The following is a 25,567-nucleotide window of genomic DNA, read 5'->3' on the forward strand; positions in this document are numbered from 1 at the left end:
AGATGGATCGCATTCCTACTCGTCTTGCCTTGATTAGGAGACAGCTTAACATTGAAGACACTTCTTGTGCTTTAGGTAGCGTAGTAGAGGAGAGCTCCAATCATGTTTTTTGTGACTGTGGTTTCGCTTTTGGTGTGTGGAGCTTGGTAAGTGGTTGGTGCAAATTGCATCCTATGTATATTTTTGACATCACTGATCTCCTGCACTTGCACAAGAATGTGGCTGGTCCTAAGTAGGAAAAGAAAGCGATTAGGGGTATTGTCATGATCACAATATGAGGTATATGGAAAGAAAGCAACAAGAAGATTTTCGACGGGTGTACTCCAAAAGTGGTCGATGTTGTTTCGTGTGTGAAGTCTATGTCTTTTTTATGGTTGCAAAGTCGGTCTAGGTTTAAATCTTTACAGTGGAAGGATTAGGCATTATGTACCCCTTGTACATGTTGTAAGTTTTATTTGGTGGTCCTCGCTTAGAGGACGCGTCGGTTTTATTGAAGTTCACCGTTCCAAAAAAAAGTCAAAACCAGTACCCCAATTAACTTTTTATCGTAAATTATATAGAAGTCTATCGTTACAATATGATATTTATAGATTTTAATATATTTTTAGAAAATAATTAAAAATAAAATTAACTAAAATAAAAAGTACGCTCAAATAAGTTACAAATACTTTCAACAATATTTATACATCAAACAAGTACTCTCAAGTTTAGTTCAGTGCAACAATATCTCATAATATTTATGCCAATCAACCAATACTAATCAAAATAAAAATGTACAAGTCAAGAAGCACGCGTAGAACTCTTCTACTTCCATGGCCTAATAGAAAGAACAATAATGGCAATGATGATCAACAGCAAAAGAATCCCAAAACAAGTCCATTTTCTTGTGTTCAATTGTGTCTTCCTTGCCACCTGCAACTGCTGTGCGCCACCTCGAACAAACGAATTCGCACGGTTCACATGGCTTTCGATGTCGTCCAGTTGCTCTCCTTGGGTCTCCACTAACACAGCCATATCCATGAAAACTTGATGCAGTTCCTTAAGGTTTCTTTCGATCACTGTCACAGCATCATGTCGCTCTTTTATTTCGAGTATTGTTTCCATCACCTGCCCTCTCCCTTGCTCCTGAATCGCTTTCTGTAGAAACGTCTCGCTTTGTCCGGTTGATATCAGGTTATCTACTGTAGCCTCATCCGCGTTTTCTCCGGTGACGGTGTAATACCTATTAGATAGTTCAGTTAGAATTGTAATATGTTTACTATAGTTAGAAGATACGATTTTATTAGTTTCTCTTTGTAGTTGTTTCTATTGTATATCTCTATATATTCAAGGTGTTCACGTTCCGGTCCTGACCGGGTTTGATGAAAAAGTTTAGACCCAACCGGCCGTTAACGAGAGTTTGAGAAAATACAAACCGAATTGGCCAGGCTGGTTGGGTCCGCCGAACTAGCCATTCCTCGGTTCGGTTTTGTGATTTGAATGGCAATTTTTTTTAGATTATAACTTTTCAGTAAATTTTTAAGAAGAAATATTAGGAATATTCGTTGTGCTACGTGTCACAATTCTGTGATCTTAAGATTTTTTCTGTGTTTCACTTATTTCACTAATTTGTATTCTATTTTCTTAATTTAAAAATTTTCGTAATTTCTTCAAGTATTTACTTATACGTATTCGATCTATTTTCTTAATTTAAAATTTTAATAATTTCTTAAAGTATTTATTTATATACTTACACTAATTCAATTATTATCTTATGTTAAAATATCGTTTTATAATTCTTAAATGTTGATTACTAATTCTTTTAAATTCGCTTTAAATGATAACTAGTTCTTTTATATTTGCTTTAAATGATAAATGTTAAACGGCCGGTTCGTTTTAAATTGAGTGAACCTTAAACCTGCAAATTATAAAAATCGAACTGTGATGTATACAATACATATTTCAAACCGGTCGACTTTCTTCGATTTGTGTGATTGGTTTGGACTGTTTATAAACGCTCTACTAAATATAGTTGATCAATAATACACAATATTATACGTGAATTTCATTATTTTAAAGTACCTTCGCTGAACGGTTTCTCGGTGCTCAGACGCCATTTTCTGGCGAAGCTCAGTAAACGCTTTCATCGATGATTGGAGTTGCTTCCGGAGTCCATTAACAACAGAGATACGCGTACGATCAGTGGAGCTCCCAGGTCTACATCCAGGGAGGTTGCGATTGGCGTCGCTAGAACGATCTAGCGCTTCAAGACGGTTCTTGATGAGTTTCGCCTTTTTAAGAGACAAAGCAACATCATTATCCATCTTAGTTCTGAGATTTTTTATCGCGTTCGCGTTGTATAGAGTTTTGCTTTGTTCATTTGCTTCTTGTAGGTGATTATGAAGTGTTTCCAGACCTTTCAACTCTTCCTTGATCTCCGCCACATCTCCAAAGAACTTTTCGAGGTTTGTTCCGTCCGTTGCGGCTGCGTTCCCCATCTCGATGTCGGCTACTCGGCCTCTGGAGAATGATCGGGAGAGTAGGTCGTTCATTTCGAGTTATGAAATTATGTGAAACCAAAACTTAAAAAATATTAATCTTGATTGTGCAAATTAGGCTAATGATGATCAAAATAATATGAGTAAAATTGTTGGAAAATTAGGTTTTTAAGGTGAGAGTTTATTAGATTAAAATTGAAAAAACGCGGTTGAGTTCATAGATGGCTGGCGAAAACTGGGAATAAGAAGACCAAGTCATAAGTTATCGCGGGACTAATGAGGCCATATGTCAATATTTGAAACCTTGTGACAATTATTAATTTATATTAAAATACCCTACTGATGAAGTCAAAGTTTTTATTTCTAGAAAGTTAAATTATAGGCGTCTTGATGAAACTTTGCCCCATTAATTTATTTAAGGAAGAAGAAATGAAGGTACTTGTGATTGACACAAACGAAAGATGTTGGAAGGCAGTCTTGTCTGCTTTCCTAAAGCTCTTGAAAGTTAAGCTTACACCATGACAAAGGAACAATGGTGTCTTGTCTAATCATGTTATGACGTTTTTGTTCGGTTTCTTTGTAATCGGATCATAATATCAAAAGTCAATTATTATTTTTTTTTTTTTTGGGATTAAACTTTGTTTTTTTTGTTTTTTTTTTTAAACCAAATTTTTTTCATGTTATAAATTTACATCGAGATAGTTGGTAAACGGGCAACAAGCTGCGCCGCTACCTCTTTTTGAATAGCAAAACTAAGTATTTTAAAAACTACGTCTATAGATCTCGGGGACATAATAGTACTATGCATGACCCTTAGAACTCGACTAAATAGGTCCACAGTCTCTGGCGCCAGAAAACCAAAAGTATCAAAAACAAATGGGATAAACATGTGCTGGTTGTCAAGGCACGCTTTCTCGAGCTTAACCACTTTACCCGAAGTAGCCTGACCCACCGTGAATATTTCACGAATATTTCATGTGGTATGACTAAATTTTGGTTTATGGTCTCTTAAGTTTTATTTATTACGTACACTTTGTTCTACACTATTCACTCATGGGTAACAATTTCAGACCTTAAAGTGGATACTCGTTGACTTCCGATAACACAACTTTTTCATCGAAACTAGCCCAAAGTTTCATCTCCGTTATTGCCATTGTTGCACCCTGACACTACTAGAAAAGTATTCAGTTTGGCGGTGGAAATAGATGTTTTGGGTGATCTTATTACCGCCCAAAAAAAATATCAATGGAAAAAATAGTTACTTCAGAAAATAATACAGCTCCACCAGCATTGAGCTCCAGTTGCACGTATACAATCATGGATCAGAAAAAAATTTATTCCAACCAATCACCTCCCTTAGCAAGCTGCTAAAGGATGCTAATAATCGAAGTTTACAAGGCCTTTAATCTTCTAGGTTGCTACCATTACCAACTGTTACTAATGTTACTTTGTATACATTTGCTCCATTAATTTTTATACAAGAACACTAAGTGATGCGTGGGTAGCTGAAGCTCAACAAATTAACCATAAGTGTAAAATAGCTTAAAGGGTTAAAGGGTTCAAATAGACGACTAGCTGTGGTGAACAGCAAAAAGCATTACACAGTGTCATGTCCCATCACGCTTTACGTGTGACTTCTCTCACTGAGCCGCAAAAAGGGCACGTGAGAAGAGACAGTTATTTACCCGCAGATCCGAAGCCTTCAATCTACCAAAACGAGCAACCTCCTCACTGCATCACCGGATCACTAGTCAAAGGTTTCTACTCTTGGCTTCCCCTTTCCCTATAAATGACCATCCTTGGTCATTCAGCCAAACATTCCGAAATCTCACTCTCTCTCTCTCTCTCTCTCTCTCTCTCTCTCTCTCTTTAAAACTTGCACATTACATGTTCTACTCTTCACATTCAATAACACTATCACATTGCATGCATCAAATCTGGGTTGAATCTCCTTCAACCATGAATTCTAAGCAATCAATAGAAGAGTGATCCGACCTTACGTAGGGGGGCCTGCGACCTGCGTTAGGTAAATCAAGACTCTTGAACCCTTTTGCCTAACCAGCCCCTCCACTATTCTTGGTCTCATATTTGTTGTAGCAGCAAGTTGGCACCCACCGTGGGGCTACGCCACTAAGTTCATCTTTGAAGACCAGTAGTGTAGCTCCAACTTCGTTAAAACCATCATATCTGAAAGCGAATATTCAGGTGAGGTGAACCAAGTACCACGTACTTCTACACCTAATGCTAGCCAAACTCCACCGGCTATGCCCACCTCGTTCTCAACTCCGGGAAACACCCCAACAGGAGCCACGTATCCTGAGTTTTCTTCCTTTCAAACACCAACCCCGTCTCGTTCACGGGTTTCATCCCCTCATATCAGTGCAACAGGCACACCGACACGCATCGATTTAACACCTGATGGGGTAGCAAAGCAACTTTCTACAGTTGAGGTTTCTCCTTAATCAGTATGTGAGCAGAGAAAGGGATAAAGGAGTAAGAATCAGGTTGGATTATGATGAACCTGAGCCCTCATTTTCAGTTGGGCCACCTCTGCCTCCTTTTATAAGCTCACACCCTACCATATCTAGAAATGAAGCTGGTCCTAGTCACCCTCCACCAAATCCGAGTCCATATGCAGTTGCAAGACCAGCTCCAACAACTTTTCCTTTATTCTCCTCTCAGCCAGTGGCAACTGGTGCATCATTGGGACTTGAGTTAACTTTGGATCAGTTGTTACAGTCACCAGCTTCAAGTCTTCCCCCTCATGTGGTCACTACATGGGAACAAGCCTTATCCGTTCTTCTCTTGGCACGAAGTGTTGCCATGAGTACTCCCATGGGAATGAACTATATGGCTGCACCAGAAAACCTTCATTGCTTCAACCTCATGCCACTGATGATGGCTCAAATGATGGCAAACTTCCCTTAGCAACACTTTATTAACCAAGTGCTAGCCACTCAAGGGAATGCAAACAATAATCCGGCCTCAAGAGTAGAAGAAGATCTTGCCAAACCGTACAAGCCAAGCAACTTGTCCTGTTTTTCTCAACAAATTGCCGACTATGATTTCCACACCCGGATTAAGATTCCAACTCACATAAGAACGTATGATGGAACCGAAGATCCCGAAAATCACCTCCAAATCTTCACCGGGGTTGCAAGGATTGAAAAGTGGTCCAACGCGGAGTGCTACCTTATGTTTATGCAACCCTTGTAGGGTCTGCCCGAATTTGGTTCAATGACCTACCTGAAAGAAGCATTCGAACCTTCGATGATCTAAGCAAAGGTTTCTTGGCCAACTTTTGTCACACCCCCAAAATCCACCACGCGGAGTATCACCGCTTGGAGGCGTGACATGACCAGGACCGAGCCACCAATCATATAGAACAACGTAATTAAGTAAATAAAACAAACCACAATATAATTGGTGACCTAAAGAAGGTAACCGACTTTAAGTTAACAGCGGAAGCATAAAACGTAAGTCCAAAACATAAGTTCATAGTTCATAAGTTTAAGGACCAAAACATAAGTTCCACGAGTTCATAAAGTCTATTTATTAAGCACGAGACATAATAGTCCATATCCCACAACGACTTCCTCCACGTGCAAGCTCCATAAGCTTCTAACGACCTGTAAGGCATGTAACAACGAGTCAACAACAAGGTTGAGTGAGTTCACGGTTGGTTGTTTTGTTTTAAGTTGTTTCCGAAAACATGGTTTGTCTTTCGTTGGCTTAATTACCGTGGGGGTTACCCCATAGTTGAAAGTATGATTAGCCAGTTCCTTCTTTATTACCCAAACCATATCCATAATCAGTGGGGGCTTCCCCATGTGAACCACTAGACCATACCATATCGACTACTAACGAAAATAAGTTGTGCCCTACATCAGTGTCTATCATCACTGACAGTTTGCCATAGTCCATTAGTACACGCCCGTCCGACTGTCACGGTGTGAGGTTTGTTAAACCTAATAGCGCTATGAACTAATGACCCGCTCGCCATTGGCCTCGACAATTAAGTCGATATAAAATGAGGGACTTAATGATAGAGTTTTGTCTAGTAAGTTTTATGGTTGTTGTCCTACCCAAGGAGGACGAACGTACGTATTCTACCCAAGGAGAATACGCAAGATTAATATTGGCATCCTACCTATGGAGGATGGTCGTACATATCCTACCCAAGGAGGATATGTAGGTTCCGTTTTAATTCTTTAACCCATTCCCAACCATCGGGAATCCCATGCCTTAGAAAGTGTGAACTCACCTTGGTTTTCTCGGTTAGCTTAGTTACTCAAATAATCAGGAAATCAAGCACGTCCTAATGAAATACATATAGCAATCAGTTTCTCATGCATAACACGTATCCTACATACGGTTTATCTATCCATTACTTCTATCACGTACGACACAATTCTAATGTCAAGATACTTTGTTAAGTTGTATTATTTTACCCTAAAATAATATAACTATCTCACAAAATAAGCACGTATCCACACAAGTGTTCTAATATAAGATATATATTCTAAATATATATTTACCCAATTTTATTTACAAAAACCAACCTCCGACACTTTGTATTTTGTTACCAAAAATTATGGCGAAGTTTATATTCGAAACACAAGTTATAAAATATACTTGTTACGCTTGTTTAGAAAAATATTTTCTAAGTGTTGGAACTTTTAGAAAATTTCGCCAGAGTTTCCTTTGTAAATGGAGGTGTCCATGCTCATAAGCATATCATTTTCTTTTAAAAAAAAATCATTCAACAATCACCAATCAACCATATACAATTTTTACTTAACAATTTTGTTAAAAACAAGCATTAATTTTTTTTTACATCATGAACTTGAAAGTTTATATAACGTTGTAGTAATTTTCCAGTGTTCTTAGTAGATCTTGTTACCCTTTAAAATGTGATTAGTTCTTTAAAAACTTCATTCTTAAAGAATTTAAGTGTTAACAACTTCCGATAATATTTTCTAAAAATATTTCTTTAAGAAATTTTCTTGTTACACAAGTGTTTCTACACTTGTTTATCCACCAAAAATGAGATTAACTTAGGTAAGATCCAAGATTTAATAAAACTTATATTTTTAACTTGGTTCTTTTGAAAAACCACTCATGGATCTTTAGATCTACATGATATTCATCCTACCTTGATCTTTATTTTTCAAGAAAACATAGTGTTCTTTCAAGTTCACGACCTTTATGTGGATGACCCATCATCCTACAACAAATCTACTTCCTCATCTTGCTAGATCATGTTTTTAATCATGATCTAGCAAGACCATATGATGATCAACATCAAACACATGAGTAAACAATAATCAACAAGCATCACAATATATGAACATCATGATTTCATATGGTTTTAAGCTTATGTTAAGGTTTCAAGTTCATGGTTCTTGGTGTTCTTCAAGTTTAACATTATAAATCATACTTTAACCACTTTCATAGGATGTAAAATGAATGGATTTAAGAGACTTACCACTAGCTCAAAGCTAGAGGAGTTCAAGTGAAGAAATGTGGTGGATAAAAGAAGATAAGAGAGGTCCTTCCACTTCCGAAAGCATCGAGCTTCGTTGTATGCACTTTAACACCTATGTATGCCCTTAGATTGGTTGAAGATGATCAAGTGATGATGGTGGTGTGTGGTGTGGTGGTCGGCCGAGAACAAAGAGGGAGAGGGAGAGAGTTTTGAAGTGTGTTATGTGTTGAAGATAAGAATGATGATGATCTTATGGTTTTATAGAAAATCCTCCAACATGTTATTGTCCATTAGACCTAATGTGCCCTTAGTAAAATGCAAACCCAATAAACAAATGAAGAAAATCAAAGTGGGGATCCCACTTCTAGAACCGGTTTTTTTTTTGGGGGGGGGGGGGTTGGTTTAGTTGGGTGGTGATGGATGGTTAGGGAAATTAGTTAGATTCCAAGTGTTTAGTTAGTGATTTATGTGTGTTAAGTAATATATAGCGTGTTAGGGTGTTCAGGGACCATAGCTAGCTTAGTAAAATAAAAACAATGCCTCTAGCATTATTTTGGTGTTTCGGGTAATGTCCGGTTGTTCGGTTTGATACTGTTCCGTTAAAGTGCTAAGTTATGTCGTAAAGTGTCTTATATATATCTTTTTGTAACACTTTTAATTCCCAACATATAGGGAAGCATACATGACTATTTAGTAACTTTTTCTGCACAAGACTAGTATGTTAACAAGCATATGTAAGTATGACACAGTAATCAGAAGGCAGTTAAGTAGTTCAACACAGTCATCAAGCACTTTAATTATCATTAATTAATCGTACGGATACATGTAATTTGGAGGGTTGTCACATTCTCCCCCTGTTAAGAGAATTTCGTCCCGAAATTTAGCACGTGGTTACTGAGGAAGCTAGTTGAGTTGCGTTGGTTTCATGGTTTTCCTGGGGTGTCACATCATCCCCCCGATGGCTTGGAATTCCGTCCCGAAATTCTGCAGTAGCTTCAATCTCAGTAGTGGTTGCACTTTTCTAAAACAGCTGGGGGTACTTGATGTCACACCCTCAAAATCCACATGCGGAGTACCACCGCTTGGAGGCGTGATTGACCAGGATCTTAACCATCAATCACATTGAACTCATAAGTATAGGTGAATAATACTTTCATTTATCAACAACAAGTGTTACAATATCACAATATTTCACAGTTTACAGCGGAAGCTTATTTAACTCAATGAGTGTTTATAAAACCACATGTAAGTTCTTAGTTCTTGGGTTGCGTTTCCATGTGTCTCGACCCATGACCACTCCAGCTTCCCAGACAGCAAGTTCCTTGGATATGCACCTATAAGCCTGCAAGGCATGTAATAGAGAGTCAACAACTAGTTGAGCGAGTTCACAGTTAATAGTTCAGTAATAGTATAATGTGAGTAGTATGTTCGTTCGTTATGTCATGTATCGTATTAGTTTCCATCGCGGCCTCCCAGGCAGGTATGCGAAGATTAGGGGATGTTTTTCCCAAGTATTCTAGACTAGGTTTATGTGTATCGCGGCCTCCCAGGCAGGTGTGCGAAGATTAGTAAATTTAGTTCGCGACCTTCCTAAGACAGGTGTGTGAAGTCAGTCATAATATCGCGGCCAACCCTTGGCAGGTGTGCGAAGATCAGTTCAATAAGTGTTACTAGTCTAGCCGTATCTTATCGTTAGGTTCTATCATCTGAGTATATACAATAAGTCATCCAATTCCATTCCCACCCGGGAACCCCATGCCTTGGCTGTGTGAACTCACCTTGGTTTGCTCGGTATGCTTAACTTTGTGCTCGCAAATAATCAATCAATCAAGGCCTAATGTAATGCATTTACACACAGTCAGTTCATGTTCGCAATGATTCGCATGCAACTAACATCACAGTATAACACCGAGTGTGCTTAGCAGTTAGCATCTTGTATCATGTGAACAGTAAATCGAATTCATGTGAATCCATCTTTCACATAAATGTCCATCGTAGTTTTTACTAACTTGATTATTCATTAACATACTTGAAAGTGTTAACAGTCTTAACGAAGTTAGTAATTCAACAAGGTTTACATACATAACAGAAATAATAAACAGACACTGTTAGTTAACTAACAGAATTAACTAATAGAGTTAAACAACGGTACCCACTTAACAGGGTATCATACATGAGTCTAAGGGAGTTGATAAAGTCAATTGAGTTAATAACTTGGCCCAGTTAATAGGTTCGACCACTTGACAGACATAACAGTTGGGCCGAAAACAACCTTGTGGCGAAAACACTTGGGCCCGAAATCCCTTGGCCGAAAACACTTTGGGCCGAAAACCCTATGGGTTTTCGTTGGGCATAAAGGTGACGAAAACACCTATGGGCCGAAATCCCTTACTTGGGCCGAAAACACATGGGTGACGAAATCCCTTTGGATTTCGTTGAGGTGTGTTTTCATTGCAAGGGGGAGTGTTTTCGTTGAACCTCAACAATAATCATCATCATCACAGCAGTTAACAAATACCTTAATCATCACTTACAGTGCATGATCAATTTTCGACAAAAACCATTAAATCAAATCATCGATATATATATAACATATAAACTACCAAATCATTGTGAGACCAAGATCATAATTCAATCAGCATATCCTTCATTAACAGACACATACTTTTGATCAAATCATCCAATATACAAAACAGTTCGTAGATAATATACATATCAATCACGAGTCACCGCAAAACTCACAATTCAAAGCATCTAATTTCTCAACCCTAATCAATATCATGTTCCGCATACAATTACATAACCAATTAACCAAGCATATCGACATCAAGAACTAAGTAACTAAACGTGTAAATCACTAACCGAAACCACGAGTGATCGAGCAAAGGGGAGTCGGGCTTCGAAGGAGAGAGGATAGCCGTCAGGTTCAAAGTAAACGAGAGAGAGGAGATGTGATTAGGGTTTGCCACTTATCGATCTCGTGCACGAAGTTAACACAAATTCTTTTTATTCAATCATTACTGGGCCAGAAGCCCACTTCTGTTTTCGTTGGCCCCTTGCTAGACGAAAACACATGAGGTGTTTTCGTGGGTGGGGTGTTTTCGTGAGGGGGGGGGTTTCGAGTGGGAGTTTTGTTTGGCAAAAGTTACACATTCACTCCAGATTACACTCAAACATATACTAATACACGGAACACATATCAACATAAGTCCATTTTGTTTTATATTGAATATACCAAACATGTTATCAACATACACACTTATAAGGCACACCATATATATATAATATAACAAGCGCAATACGATTTAACAATTTACGAACGTGTACAGTTGTGAAACAAACAAGTAGTGTTAACAAACAGCTTAAACAATTAGCGCGCAATTAATGCTAAGATGGAAATCTTGGGAACTCGAGTTGTCACATTATCCCCAACTTGAAAGAAATTTCGTCCCGAAATTTGGTACGCACTCACTGAGGAAGCTAGGTAAGTTGTATCGTTCACTGGTTTTCCTGGGGTGTCACATCCTCCCCCCGTTGATCTGGAATTTCGTCCCGAAATTCCGCAGTAGTAGCTTCAGCCTCAGTAGTGGTTGCATTGGGTTCGAATAACTGGGGATACTTTTCTGTCATCTGGTCTTCGCGTTCCCAGGTGTACTCTGGGCCACGACGGGAGTTCCAACGAACTCAAACAAGAGGGATTCTCTTGTTTTTGAGGACCTTAACATCCCGGTCCGTGATTTCAACTGGCTCCTCGACGAACTGAAACCGCTCGTCGATCGTGAGTTCCTTAAAAGGAACTATGAGGGTCTCATCTGACAGATACTTCTTCAGATTCGACACGTGAAAGACGTTGTGAACTGCACTGAGTTCTGCTGGTAAGTTCAGTTTGTAGGCCACCTTGCCTATTTTCTCAATGATTTCGAATGGTCCAAAACGAACCACACCCTTCCAGGGTGAGACTTTTAGTAAGACCCGGTCCCCGACCTGAAATTCCAAAGGTTTCCTACGCTTATCCGCGTAACTTTTCTGACGGTCACGAGCTGCCGCCATGCGTTGTCGTAGTTGTGCAATCTTTTCCGTGGTGTCCACTATAAGTTCTGGACCCGTGATTTGACTATCCCCCACCTCTGCCCAACAGAGAGGTGACCGGCATTTACTCCCGTACAATGCCTCGAATGGAGCGGCTTGAATGCTGGTGTGATAACTCTTGTTGTATGAGAACTCCACCAAAGGGAGATGCTTTTCCCAGCTGTTGCCGAAATCGATGACACATGCCCGAAGCATGTCTTCTAGAGTTTGAATCGTGCGCTCAGACTGCCCACCCGTCTGAGGGTGATATGTCGTGCTCATGTCTAGCCGCGAGCCAAAAGCCTTGTGCATTGCTTGCCATAATTCTGACGTGAATCGTGCATCGCGATCCGAAATGATAGAGGTGGGCACCCCGTGCCTCGAAAAAACTTCTTTAAGATAAACGTCTGCGAGAGTGGAGAACTTATCCGTTTCCTTAATAGCCAGGAAGTGTGCAGACTTGGTGAGTCGATCCACGATCACCCATATGGTATCATTCCCACGCTGAGATCTAGGTAGGCCTATAACAAAATCCATGGAAATTTCTTCCCATTTCCACTGTGGTATCCTGGGTTGTTGAAGTAGGCCTGCTGGTTTCTGATACTCTGCCTTGACTCTTGCACAGGTCAAGCACTTGCTGACATAGGTAGCGATGTGGGCCTTCATGCTAGGCCACCAATAAGTAGTTCTCATGTCGTGGTACATTTTATCCGACCCTGGATGTACCGAGTAGCGTGATTTGTGAGCTTCATCTATCACCAGCTCACGCAAGTCGCCATAAAGTGGGACCCAAATACGCCCTGTTACATAGTAGGTACCGTCTTCCTTCTGTTCTAACCGTTGCCTTGAGCTGCGTAAGGCTTTAGCCCTGACGTTTTCCGGTTTCAATGCTTCTACCTGAGCATCTCGTATCTGTGCTGGAAGACTAGACTGAATGGTGAGTTGCAATGCTCGTACGCGCTTAGGTGTAGAGTCTTTCCAACTGAGGGCGTCAGCCACAACATTGGCTTTGCCTGGATGGTACTTAATAGCGCATTCGTAATCGTTCAAAAGTTCGACCCATCTTCGTTGACGCATGTTCAAATCCTTTTGCTTAAGGATATGCTCGAGACTTCTGTGATCGGTGTAAATAGTGCACTTGGTACCGTACAGGTAGTGTCGCCATATCTTAAGCGCGAAAACAACAGCTCCCAGCTCTAAATCGTGCGTCGTGTAGTTTCGTTCATGAACCTTGAGTTGACGAGAAGCGTAGGCAATAACTTTATCCCGTTGCTTCAATACACAACCAAGTCCCTGTATCGATGCGTCACAAAAAACCACAAAATCATCCGTGCCCTCTGGCAGTGAGAGAATAGGTGCGCTGCAAAGCCTATCCTTTAGGTACTGAAAAGCGGTTTTCTAGGACTCTCCCCAACGGTAGGTGACACCCTTCTATGTCAGTAGTGTGAGTGGTTGCGCGATCTTGGAGAAGTCTTTGATGAATCGCCTGTAATAACCTGCCAATCCCAAAAATTGGCGTATTTCTGTTGGTGTACGCGGTGCAGGCCAGTTTCTGATCGAATCTACCTTGGATGGATCAACATGGATCCCGTCCTTGTTTACTACGTGGCCTAGAAAGTGGACTTCACGAAGCCAGAAGTCGCATTTTGAAAACTTGGCGTACAACTGCTCTGTTCGAAGGAGTTCCAAAATCAATCGTAAATGTTGCTCGTGTTCCTCCTGACTCTTGGAGTAAATAAGAATGTCGTCGACGGATACAATCACAAGCTTATCTAGGTAGGGCTTGTACACTCTGTTCATAAGGCCCATGAAGACTGCCGGTGCGTTTGTTAACCCGAGTAGCATGACAAGAAGCTCATAGTGGCCGTAACGAGTTCTGAAAGCATGTTCTGAAGACGTCCTCAACCCGGACTCTCAGCTGGTGGTAACCTGGCCTCAGGTCCATCTTGGAGTGGTAGCTTGACCCTTTACAACTGGTCGAATAGATCATCAATTCATGGAAGAGGATGGCGGCTCTCCACTATCACTTTGTTGAGTTCCTCGATAATCGTAACACATGTTGAGTAACTTCTCTTCTTGCGTATAACGGGGGCTCCTTAAAGTGAAGCACTAGTCCAAAAATTTTTGGAGTTGATTAGGCAGTTCCTGCAACCTTCCTGGTGTATGGTAGTAAGATATACCAATAACGAGGGTTACTTCTAGCATGATACTGGTCTGACATCCCACCTGTCGATGTGTAGATAAACCTGACAGTTCTTCAGGTAACATTTAGGGAGAAGTCACGAATAATTGGTGGATCCTCGATCCTCCTTTCCTTAGTCTTGACATCCGTGCTGAGGGTTATCGTCGTTGGGTAATCCTTCCGTAGACACTCCTGGTCCTTCTTGCTGAAATGAAGTTAACCGTTGTGCCACTCTGACACGCTGCAGTAGGTAATGTTTCTCCGCACAAAGTTTTCTTCTCACTGAGTGTATGCATACGATACCTAGGTAGCCAATCCACACGGCTACCGCATCAAATCTATCAAGGGTAGCAGAAGAAGGGTCGACGTTGATCACTTGTCCCACAAGGTCGAGTTTGCATTCCTACACCCATATAAGGTTTCAATAGGCTCACCATCTGCCGTTTCCATAGCAGGTTCGGTTTCGAGATGTACCAGGGTTGAGCCGAACTGTGACGAAGTGGTTTATTACTAAGGGCACGAAGGCCACCATGTTGTTACAATCTTAGCGTTGTCCACACCAATCCTAAATGCCCATCGCGAGTACCACATCCAGTGTTGTTGCTACTACTACTAGAGTTCCCAAAACTATCATTGTTCCTTGGGTTGATGACGTTTTAACTTAATCCGTGCTGAGATCGGTAGGGGGTTACGCTCATCCTCCGGCCCGTCGTCGTTGCGTGTGGTTCGAGTAGTTCACCGTCTGAGGCGAGAGTATTGCAGAAGTGATCACGCTTCGGGATCGGATACGTCAATCCATGAGTTTCAATAAACGAGAAGGAGTAAGAAAGGTATCGTTCAATAATTCGACGCGGGGACATCCAACTCGGGGACGTTTGTATAAGCACCTAACATTCTACACGGTTCGCTAGGTGTTCTGATGGGTGTTCGGGTAACACTCGACAGCATCGAGTTTCGAAAGAATCCAACGATAAATGAGAAGTTCGCGTTTAAGTTTGAGTAGGGAGACAATTACTGCTATGGCCCCTATAGGTTGGTTATGTTTCACACTGATCAAATAACGGGACAGAACCCCTTTTCCACTTGTTAAGCCTTACTGGGACTCACATGCACCCCACAATATTATTATGTGTGCGCCACAATAATATTGTGATTTGCATGTTCATCTCAGCTCTTCTTAACTCATGTCAAATGGTTCCCCACACTCGAGTAGATTTCAAAGAGTATCAAGTAGTGTAAGTTATGAAGGTTTAGGGAATGACCAACCTATCGGTCTCTTATTACGTGAAAATGTACATGAATTCGTATCGTGGTGCTAAGCGTGCAATCACATGCAATATCGTATGTAGGTGTTCACTAGTTATGTAGTACAATGAGTATAAGAGAGACGAACCTTGCAATCAGGAGCTGAGTGTCATGGTCGTATTCTCGTTTTCAGAACTGTCTGGTTATAGTCTGGTTTTACAAAAACAGTTTCCCTTTTTAAAACCAAGTTCACTATAACCAATGGCTCTGATACCAATCTGTTACACCCCCAAAATCCACATGCAGAGTACCACCGCTTGGAGGCGTGATTGACCAGGATCTTAACCATCAATCACATTGAACTCATAAGTATAGGTGAATAATACTTTCATTTATCAACAACAAGTGTTACAATATCACAATATTTCACAGTTTACAGCGGAAGCTTATTTAACTCAATGAGTGTTTATAAAACCACATGTAAGTTCTTAGTTCTTGGGTTGCGTTTCCATGTGTCTCGACCCATGACCACTCCAGCTTCCCAGACAGCAAGTTCCTTGGATATGCACCTATAAGCCTGCAAGGCATGTAATAGAGAGTCAACAACTAGTTGAGCGAGTTCACAGTTAATAGTTCAGTAATAGTATAATGTGAGTAGTAGTATGTTCGTTCGTTATGTCATGTATCGTATTAGTTTCCATCGCGGCCTCCCAGGCAGGTATGCGAAGATTAGGGGATGTTTTTCCCAAGTATTCTAGACTAGGTTTATGTGTATCGCGGCCTCCCAGGCAGGTGTGCGAAGATTAGTAAATTTAGTTCGCGGCCTTCCTAAGGCAGGTGTGCGAAGTCAGTCATAATATCGCGGCCAACCCTTGGCAGGTGTGCGAAGATCAGTTCAATAAGTGTTACTAGTCTAGCCGTATCTTATCGTTAGGTTCTATCATCTGAGTATATACAGTAAGTCATCCAATTCCATTCCCACCCGGGAACCCCATGCCTTGGCTGTGTGAACTCACCTTGGTTTGCTCGGTATGCTTAACTTTGTGCTCGCAAATAATCAATCAATCAAGGCCTAATGTAATGCATTTACACACAGTCAGTTCATGTTCGCAATGATTCGCATGCAACTAACATCACAGTATAACACTGAGTGTGCTTAGCAGTTAGCATCTTGTATCATGTGAACAGTAAAACGAATTCATGCGAATCCATCTTTCACATAAATGTCCATCGTAGTTTTTACTAACTTGATTATTCATTAACATACTTGAAAGTGTTAACAGTCTTAACGAAGTTAGTAATTCAACAAGGTTTACATACATAACAGAAATAACAAACAGACACTGTTAGTTAACTAACAGAATTAACTAATAGAGTTAAACAAGAGTACCCACTTAACAGGGTATCATACATGAGTCTAACGGAGTTGATAAAGTCAATTGATTTAATAACTTGGCCCAGTTAATAGGTTCGACCACTTGACAGACATAACAGTTGGGCCGAAAACAACCTTGTGGCGAAAACACTTGGGCCCGAAATCCCTTGGCCGAAAACACTTTGGGCCGAAAACCCTATGGGTTTTCGTTGGGCATAAAGGTGACGAAAACACCTATGGGCCGAAATCCCTTACTTGGGCCGAAAACACATGGGTGACGAAATCCCTTTGGATTTCGTTGAGGTGTGTTTTCATTGCAAGGGGGAGTGTTTTCGTTGAACCTCAACAATAATCATCATCATCACAGCAGTTAACAAATACCCTAATCATCACTTACAGTGCATGATCAATTTTCGACAAAAACCATTAAATCAAATCATCGATATATATATATATATAACATATAAACTACCAAATCATTGTGAGACCAAGATCATAATTCAATCAGCATATCCTTCATTAACAGACTCATACTTTTGATCAAATCATCCAATATACAAAACAGTTCGTAGATAATATACATATCAATCACGAGTCACCGCAAAACTCACAATTCAAAGCATCTAATTTCTCAACCCTAATCAATATCATGTTCCGCATACAATTACATAACCAATTAACCAAGCATATCGACATCAAGAACTAAGTAACTAAACGTGTAAATCACTAACCGAAACCACGAGTGATCGAGCAAAGGGGAGTCGGGCTTCGAAGGAGAGAGGATAGCCGTCAGGTTTAAAGCAAACGAGAGAGAGGAGATGTGATTAGGGTTTGCCACTTATCGATCTCGTGCACGAAGTTAACACAAATTCTTTTTATTCAATCATTACTGGGCCAGAAGCCCACTTCTGTTTTCGTTGGCCCCTTGCTAGACGAAAACACATGAGGTGTTTTCGTGGGTGGGGTGTTTTCGTGAGGGGGGGGGGTTTCGAGTGGGAGTTTTGTTTGGCAAAAGTTACACATTCACTCCAGATTACACTCAAACATATACTAATACACGGAACACATATCAACATAAGTCCATTTTGTTTTATATTGAATATACCAAACATGTTATCAACATACACACTTATAAGGCACACCATACATATATAATATAACAAGCGCAATACGATTTAACAATTTACGAACGTGTACAGTTGTGAAACAAACAAGTAGTGTTAACAAACAGCTTAAACAATTAGCGCGCAATTAATGCGAAGATGGAAATCTTGGGAACTCGAGTTGTCACACTTGAGTTTCATTTGGTCTTCTCGTTCCCAGGTACATTCCAGGCCACGACGTGAATTCCAACGAACTCGGACGAGAGGTATTCTAGTACGCTTGAGAATCTTAACATCTCGACCAGTAATCTCTACTGGTTCCATGACGAATCGCAATTGGTCGTCGACAGTGAGCTCCTTTAAGGGAACCTTGAGGGTCTCATCTAACAGACACTTTTTTAGATTCGACACGTGGAAAACATTGTGAACTCCGCTGAGTTCTGCCGGTATATTTAGCTTGTAGGCCACCTTGCCAATTTTCTCAATGATTTCGAACGGTCCGACATAGCGCGGGTTGAGTTTGCCTCGTTTGCCAAAACGAACTACACCTTTCCAAGGTGAGACTTTAAGTAGCACTCGATCCCCAACCTGGAACTCGAGTGGCTTTCTTCACTTATCAGCATAGCTTTTCTGACGGTCACGAGCTACCGCCATTCGTTGTCGTATCTGAGCAATTCTCTCGGTTGTATCTACTACAAGTTCTGGGCCAGTGATTTGACTGTCACCAACTTCTACCCAACAGAGAGGTGATTGGCACTTCCGTCCATACAATGCCTCGAACGGAGCGGCCTGGATACTGGTGTGGTAACTGTTGTTATACGAAAATTCCACTAACGGGAGGTGTTTTTCCCAGCCATTACCAAAATCGATTACACATGCCCTAAGCATGTCTTCAAGGGTTTGGATGGTGCGTTCAGATTGCCCATCCGTTTGTGGATGATATGCTGTTGGATCGTCGTGTGACCCTAACGAGTCAATCCGATGAGTTCAGCATCAAAAACAAAGGCGGAGTCAATGTAATTGACGTAAAACAGCTTGTTCCTTTCTAATTATCTTCTTATTGATTGATTCTGAGCTTTTACAGATTCAAATGACACACGGACAGCACCTCGGCTCTCAATCAACTGTTCTAATTCCGTTCCAGATGACACGGAATGATCAGGTATATATAGAGGGTTAATTCCGCTTGAAGCTAACTCAAACGGAATCACTGGTTCATGCGGAATTACTAAATTCCGTGCAGAATTAGTAATTGCGCTTGAAATTGCTAATTCCGTTTGAAATCTCATCTATACCATTTCAAGCGAAATCACCTATATACTTGTTTTCTCGTTTTGCGTGCCTGATCTATCTAATACAATACAAGACTCTATAAAGACGAAGTTAACAGACATCAGTGCATCAACATATGTCGTGCTCATGTCTAATCGAGAACCAAAGGACTTGTGCATAGCTTGCCACAATTCAGATGTAAAATGTGAGTCACGATCAGAAATGATGGAGGTTGGCACTCCGTGCCTTGATACTACTTCCTTTAGGTAGATGTCTGCTAGGGTAGAAAACTTATCCGTTTCCTTGATAGCCAGAAAATGTGCAAACTTGGTCAGTCGATCCACGATCACCCAAATGGTATCATTTCCGCGTTGAGATCTGGGCAGGCCAGTAACGAAATCCATGGAAATTTGCTCTCATTTCCATTTCGGGATCTCTGGCTGTTGAAGTAGGCCTGATGGTTTCTGATATTCAGTCTTGACTCTCGCACAAGTCAAACATTTTCTAACATAGGTTGCTTTGTGGGCTTTCATGCTGGGCCACCAGTATGTAGTCTTGAGATCATGGTACATCTTATCCGAACCAGGATGTACTGAGTAACGAGACTTGTGCGCTTCATCCATCACAAGTTTACGTAAGCCTCCATAAAGTGGAACCCAGATGCGCCCGTTAACATAGTGGGCACCGTCTTACTTTTGTTCTAGCCGTTGCCTTGACCCTCGCAGGGACTCAGCCCTGATGTTTTATGCTTTTAATGCTTCAACCTGAGCATCACGAATTTGAGCGGGAAGGTTAGAGTGTATTAGTGCATGCATCTGTCGACTTCGTCTTATATCGAGTCTTGTACTAGATAGGTACATCAGGGGACGTTGTACAAGAAAATAGGATGTTTAAGTTTGTATTGTATGTGATTTCGCTTGAAGAAGAGATTCCGCTTGAAAGTGTCTTGTGACATTTCAAGCGAAATCAGCTTGTTTCTTATTCCGCTTGAAGTCATTCCTAGCGGAATCAGAACACTATATATAGGGGATTTGTCATTCAAGCGAAATTAGTCGTAACAGTTCTTGAAAATCATACCGAGGTGCTGCTGGTTTGATTCTTGATTGTAATCATTGTTAGATCAATCTACAAGGTGTTTAAAGTGAATTGCAAGCTGTATCTAAGTCTGTTTCTTGTTTTCCGCACCTGAAACAGATCAAAACTCCTCTGAACGACTCGTTCGGGTCTCTACACGATCCTACAAGTGGTATCAGAGCTCAGGAGGAGGAGTTCTGCAGAATTCAGCTGGATTTCATTGTGTTTTCTGACTTCTACACCTTCTTTTACCATTCGAACAAACTTTAACGGTTAAAATCGGCACAAATTTTCACAGATTGTGTAAAAATGTGTATTAACAAAGCCTTGAAGGAATCAGTTTAAAATTCAGCTTAAAAATGGTAAGAATGGAACTTCGAAGTGATTTCGCTTGAACGAGCAAATTGTGTTTCCGCTCGAGTTGACCTATCCCGCTTGAAAATTTCAAGCGAAACCTGTTATTTCGCTTCAAATTTGGTGATTCCGCTCCAAATTTGATGTTCCGCTTGAAAGTTTTTCAAGCGAAATCAGTGATTTCGCTCGAAATTTCTGATTCCACTTCAAAATCTTATTCCGCTTGAACTACTTATCTCGCTTGAAGTTATCTTTTCAGGTTATTTTGCTTGAAAAACAGTTGGGAGATTTCGCTTGAAAAGTGTTGTTCTTGAAATACGTGATACCGAATCATGAGTGAAGAGTTCTACAACGCATTTGCAACATCCCTGACTACTCTGGCTGTCATTGCTCAAAACATGAATTTGGAAAACGAAACGGGAACTACGCAAAAACCCCCGAAGCTAATAAGCATTGAGGAGTATTACGGATGGAAAGATCCGTTCGAGAACTGGGTTCAAGCTAACCATCTAAGATTGTAGAGATATGTTCTACCACGTACTGAATTGCAAACTGAAAAACAAATTTCTGAGTTTAATGACAAAGAACGGGAAATGTACAGAGCTGAAAAAATGATGATCAGTTTACTTCAGCAAGCCATCAAAGAAGACATCTTTGTGTTACTTCAACATGACAAGACCTCAAAATCAATCTGGGATGCTCTTAAAGTCAAGTTTGAGGGTAGTGAGAATATGATTAAAAGCAAAAAGGCATTACTTAAGTAAGAATTTGATCTTTTCACTAGTTTGCCCGGGGAAGATACAAAGAAGCTAATTAAATGATATTGCCATTTAGTGCGATCCATGTCGATGCTGAGCATAACCAAAGATCGTGAAGAATGGGTCGACAAGTTAGCTGATGCTTTACCTCAAAAAGAGTGGGGTACTTACTTGATGATCTTGAAGAACACTGGAGTTTATGATGGGTTGACAATTTCTCGGTTTATCGAGAAGATTGAGAGTCAAGATCTGGAACAACAAAAGATTGCAAGGATGAACAATCCGAGTGGTCAACAAGATGTGAAAATGTACTACAAAGGTAGTGTTCCAGAAGCTGAAAGAAGTCCAAAAATACAAACTGCATTTAGTGCTGGAGACTCTTCTGAAAATGTTGATCAAAATCCTAAAAGCAGCAGTGGATTCTCTTCATATCCAAGTGTTAATCCAAAAGATACATCATCAAGTTTTCACTCTCAAAGCTCAAGAACTGGAAATGGTTGTGTGATACAACGCAACATTGCTTTAGATCTTCCTGATGGTCAAAGTTTCTCTGAAGAAGTTGCGAAAGATCACATGGCATTACTTGGTTCTGTGTTATCCTATGAAGGCTTGGTTATAGGGAGGATCGGGAATCCTATGCTAACAAAGGAGGATTACGATCAGATAGACGTTGAAGAGATGGAACTTATGGACATCAAATGGTGTCTAGCGAGTGTCCTGAAAAGAGCTGAAAAATTCAAGCTGATTACTGGAAGAAATGACTTTCTTGATGCACATGTTTCAACTTTGGGTTTTGATAAATCTAAAGTTACTTGTTTTAAATGCAGGGAGAAAGGTCATTTCAAGAGGGAATGCAAGAATAGAGAAGCGAATGATGCAAAGAATCCGTTCGGAAAAGATGACTACTACCGGAAAGCCATATACCAACAAGTTGGGCAGCAACAACAACAAGAACCACAAGTGGCTCATGGTAGAAAAGTGATTGAGGATTCAAACAGAGCATGTTTGGGGAATCAAGAAAGTTTTAACTGGAATAAATACATTCCATCCGATAGCAAAGCATGCCTAATCAATCAAGATGATGAAAGGCTACCTGAAGGCTTTAGCTGGGATATGTTTGTTGATGAAAAAGGAGAGTTTAAAGCTTTCATTGCTAAGATTGTGAAAGAACCAGACATGTTCACCGAATGGATGAAATCTATTGGAGTTAGTGTGAAGAATGAAGATGAAAAGTCTGTTTCATCTGATGAAAGTTCACAGAGTTCTGATAAAACACCATCTGCTTCTGGTTTTTCGGATGATAGTTCTGACAAATCAGTAGAGTTTGATCAATCACCAACTGATGACAGTAGTGATGATGAGGAAGAAAAACATATTAATATTGCAAAATTTCATCTCTCTCCTGAAAGTTTTCATTTTTATTTTGCAGACCGCTTGGAGAAGCTGAAGGAGAAACGAGCAGCAAAAGAGCAAAAACATATGAAGCCTGAAAATGTTGCTCAAGAAGATGAGATTGTTCAAGTTGAAGAAGTTAAAATTGTTGCTGAGGAGGTTAATGAAGCAGAGAAGGTGACTGAAGCTGAAAAAGTTGTTGAATCTAAAAAGATTATTGAAGTAGAAAAGATTGTGGAAGTTATCAAACCGTGTTCAAAGTGTCTAGAGTCTTGCAAAGAATGTGCAGCTACAGACGAAAAGCTGGCTGAGCTAGAAAAGATGAAGGAACAATTACTGTTCAATCTCAACTATGTGAAGGAATCTTATGATGTTTTGAATAGAACAGTAACCGGTCTTCAAAAGACAAATTCTGAGAGAGAAGACGCTTTGACTATGATGAACGCTACGATGATGACAAAACAAAAGGCAATCAATCATTACATTGAAGAATGTGCAAGATTGAAACAAGAGTTGGAGTTTGAGAAAATTGAGAATGAGAGGATCAGATGTTTATTACAAAGTTATTCTAGTTCTGATTATCTTATTGATCGAATTTATCCGACTGTTGCAGGTTTCGAAGCATTCAAAGACGACAAGCCAAAGAAGAAAGATACTGGTAAGAAACCGACTGTTAGCTATAACAAATGTCCGCCTCCGATCTGGGAAGGTTATTCTCCCAGAAAACCAAATGAGGAGCAAGTTCAAAAAGCAGTGAATATAAAGTTAAAAATCGATACAACTGATGAATTACCAGAAAACATTGACGTCACGTTCACATCGTCTGACACTGATCATGAGTCTGAGTTAATCAAAAAGGTGGTCGATTAGGTGTTGGATACTGATGAGGAGTCTGATTCAAAATCTGAATCTGGAGGGTCAAGTTCGTCAGTCAACAGTTCAAAACCGACGGTTAAAAAGGCTTATAGTAAAGAATTTTTGCTATCAAAATCAAATTTGAATGATGAAGCATTTGAAGTAGCATATACTTTGAATGATTCTGACAAATTATATGCTGACAAAGAGTTTCCAATAAGAAGTGTTCGTTTTGAAATGATTAAAAAGGTTTTCAAAATGACAGAAATTAATATTTCTGAAATAAAATATTTAAATCTTACTGGAAAACCTAAAAAATATACTTCAAGAGCTCAACAGCGATTAAACAAGAAAAAGGGTTACAATTCTGGTTCTGGTTTTCAAAAGAAACCAAACCATAAGGGTAACTACAAAAAGAAAGGATTGGGTTTTGTTCCACCAGAAAACTATAAAAATGACATAATTTCTAAAACGAATACAAAATTTGTTTCAGGTGGAAGTGCAGAAGAAGAACAAAAGAAACCGTTCTGGAGGCAATCAAACCAGGAGTTTCTTGCTGAAATGAAAAGAAAAGGAACTGGAGTTTTTCACAGAAAAGATACTCGAACCTGTTTCAAATGCAATGAAGCTGGTCACATTGCATCAACTTGTTCTCAAATGACAAAACCAAAACAGGGAGTATCGGAAAAACTTAAAGGAAAAGTTGTCGATGATGAACCATCAACTGAAAATTCTAAAACTTTTGAGAATTCGACTTATGAAGTTGGTGAGAGTTCAAAGAAAAAAGTTTTTAAAAAGAAACCCAAAGACAACCAAGTGTGGGTTGCTAAGAAAGTCGGCGATGAACCTGATTCCACAAAATCAGAGGAGCCACAGGTTAAGACAAAAGAAGAAAAATCAGTGTCTTCAGTGGATGATGTTAAAATTCCATCATTGAAGAAAGTTGGTAAGGTTGAAATCTCAGATCAATTTTACTCCAAGGAGAAAGAGTTTGATGTCAAGAAAACGTTCAATGGGAATGTTAAGAAAATTTTTGGGAAAATGGTCGAGGGAAAGGCCAAAGGGGTTAAAGATTTTTACGCTACAAAGAAAGCAACTTATAACCCAACTGAACAAGAGTTGAAAACACCCAAGGTTGGTCAGACTTGGGTGGAAATTCTTTTCCCTTGAAAAATCTGACTTGCTGGAGATCCCAAGTGTGTAATCGTGGATCAGGAATCGGCATCTTTCTTGATGATTATTTGTATGAAAGAGTTTAAAAAAATGTTCAAATTTTACAGGTGATGGACTATGCCGGAGCTTCCAGGTTAGTAAGTGTGAAGCAAGAATCGGCATTTTGATTGGTAAAATGGTTTGTGTAGATGTTTTATTTCTACATGTGGTTAAATGATTTGGATATACTTACAAGTGGTAAGAGGTTGGATCTTACAAGTGATTCGTCAAGGTCATTAGTTTGAACTTGATGTAATCCTCATATATGCGATTAAATGAACAAGATGATGAACTAGTCCCTACAAGTGGTAAAAACAAACTCATTTTCCGGAAAAAAAACATTTGGATTAAAACAAACCTAAGTGTTTTGAAATCTTAATGAGAAAATGGTTTGTTGAAAGGGGGAGTTCTGATTGTTTATGCCTAGTGGATGGCGAATTGAAGCAATTTGAGATCGGTTGTCATTTTATTTGTATAGTTTGTTTTTAACATTAGTTTTTACAAAGTGGGTCAAGAGCTCAGTTTGTTTTTCAAACTTTCTTTAAATGTGTTTGCATTTTAGTGGGAGTAAAAATTTCAGAAAATCCAAAAACATTAGAAAATTTGAAAAAGCCAAAAACATGATAAAATTTGTTGTCAAATAGAGGAAATGATAGTACATCAGTGAACTGTCACAACATGCTAAAGAAATGGAAAGTAAAATGTGATAAAC

General features: G+C 39.8%; 1 protein-coding gene across 1 annotated transcript; it reads right to left on the minus strand.

The window, feature by feature from the left end:
• Positions 1–644: 644 nt before the first annotated feature.
• Positions 645–2,698, minus strand: LOC110939853 (syntaxin-121). Its single transcript, XM_022181429.2, has 2 exons — positions 2,062–2,698; positions 645–1,222 (listed from the first exon to the last, which is right to left on the minus strand). Exons 1-2 carry the CDS (start codon positions 2,529–2,531, stop codon positions 805–807), a joined length of 888 nt encoding a protein of 295 aa, XP_022037121.1. The 5' UTR covers positions 2,532–2,698; the 3' UTR covers positions 645–804.
• Between the last annotated feature and the right edge of the window lie 22,869 nt (positions 2,699–25,567).

Source organism: Helianthus annuus, chromosome 14 (assembly GCF_002127325.2).
Source record: "Helianthus annuus cultivar XRQ/B chromosome 14, HanXRQr2.0-SUNRISE, whole genome shotgun sequence".
Lineage (NCBI taxonomy): Eukaryota > Viridiplantae > Streptophyta > Magnoliopsida > Asterales > Asteraceae > Helianthus > Helianthus annuus.

Bases quoted from the DNA above. Each gene is read 5' to 3' on its own strand.
- LOC110939853 (XM_022181429.2), bottom strand. From the start codon at position 2,531: ATGAACGACCTACTCTCCCGATCATTCTCCAGAGGCCGAGTAGCCGAC. The intron at 1,223-2,061 runs GTACTTTAAAAT...ACTATCTAATAG, and splicing joins CGAGAAACCGTTCAGCGAAG to GTATTACACCGTCACCGGAG.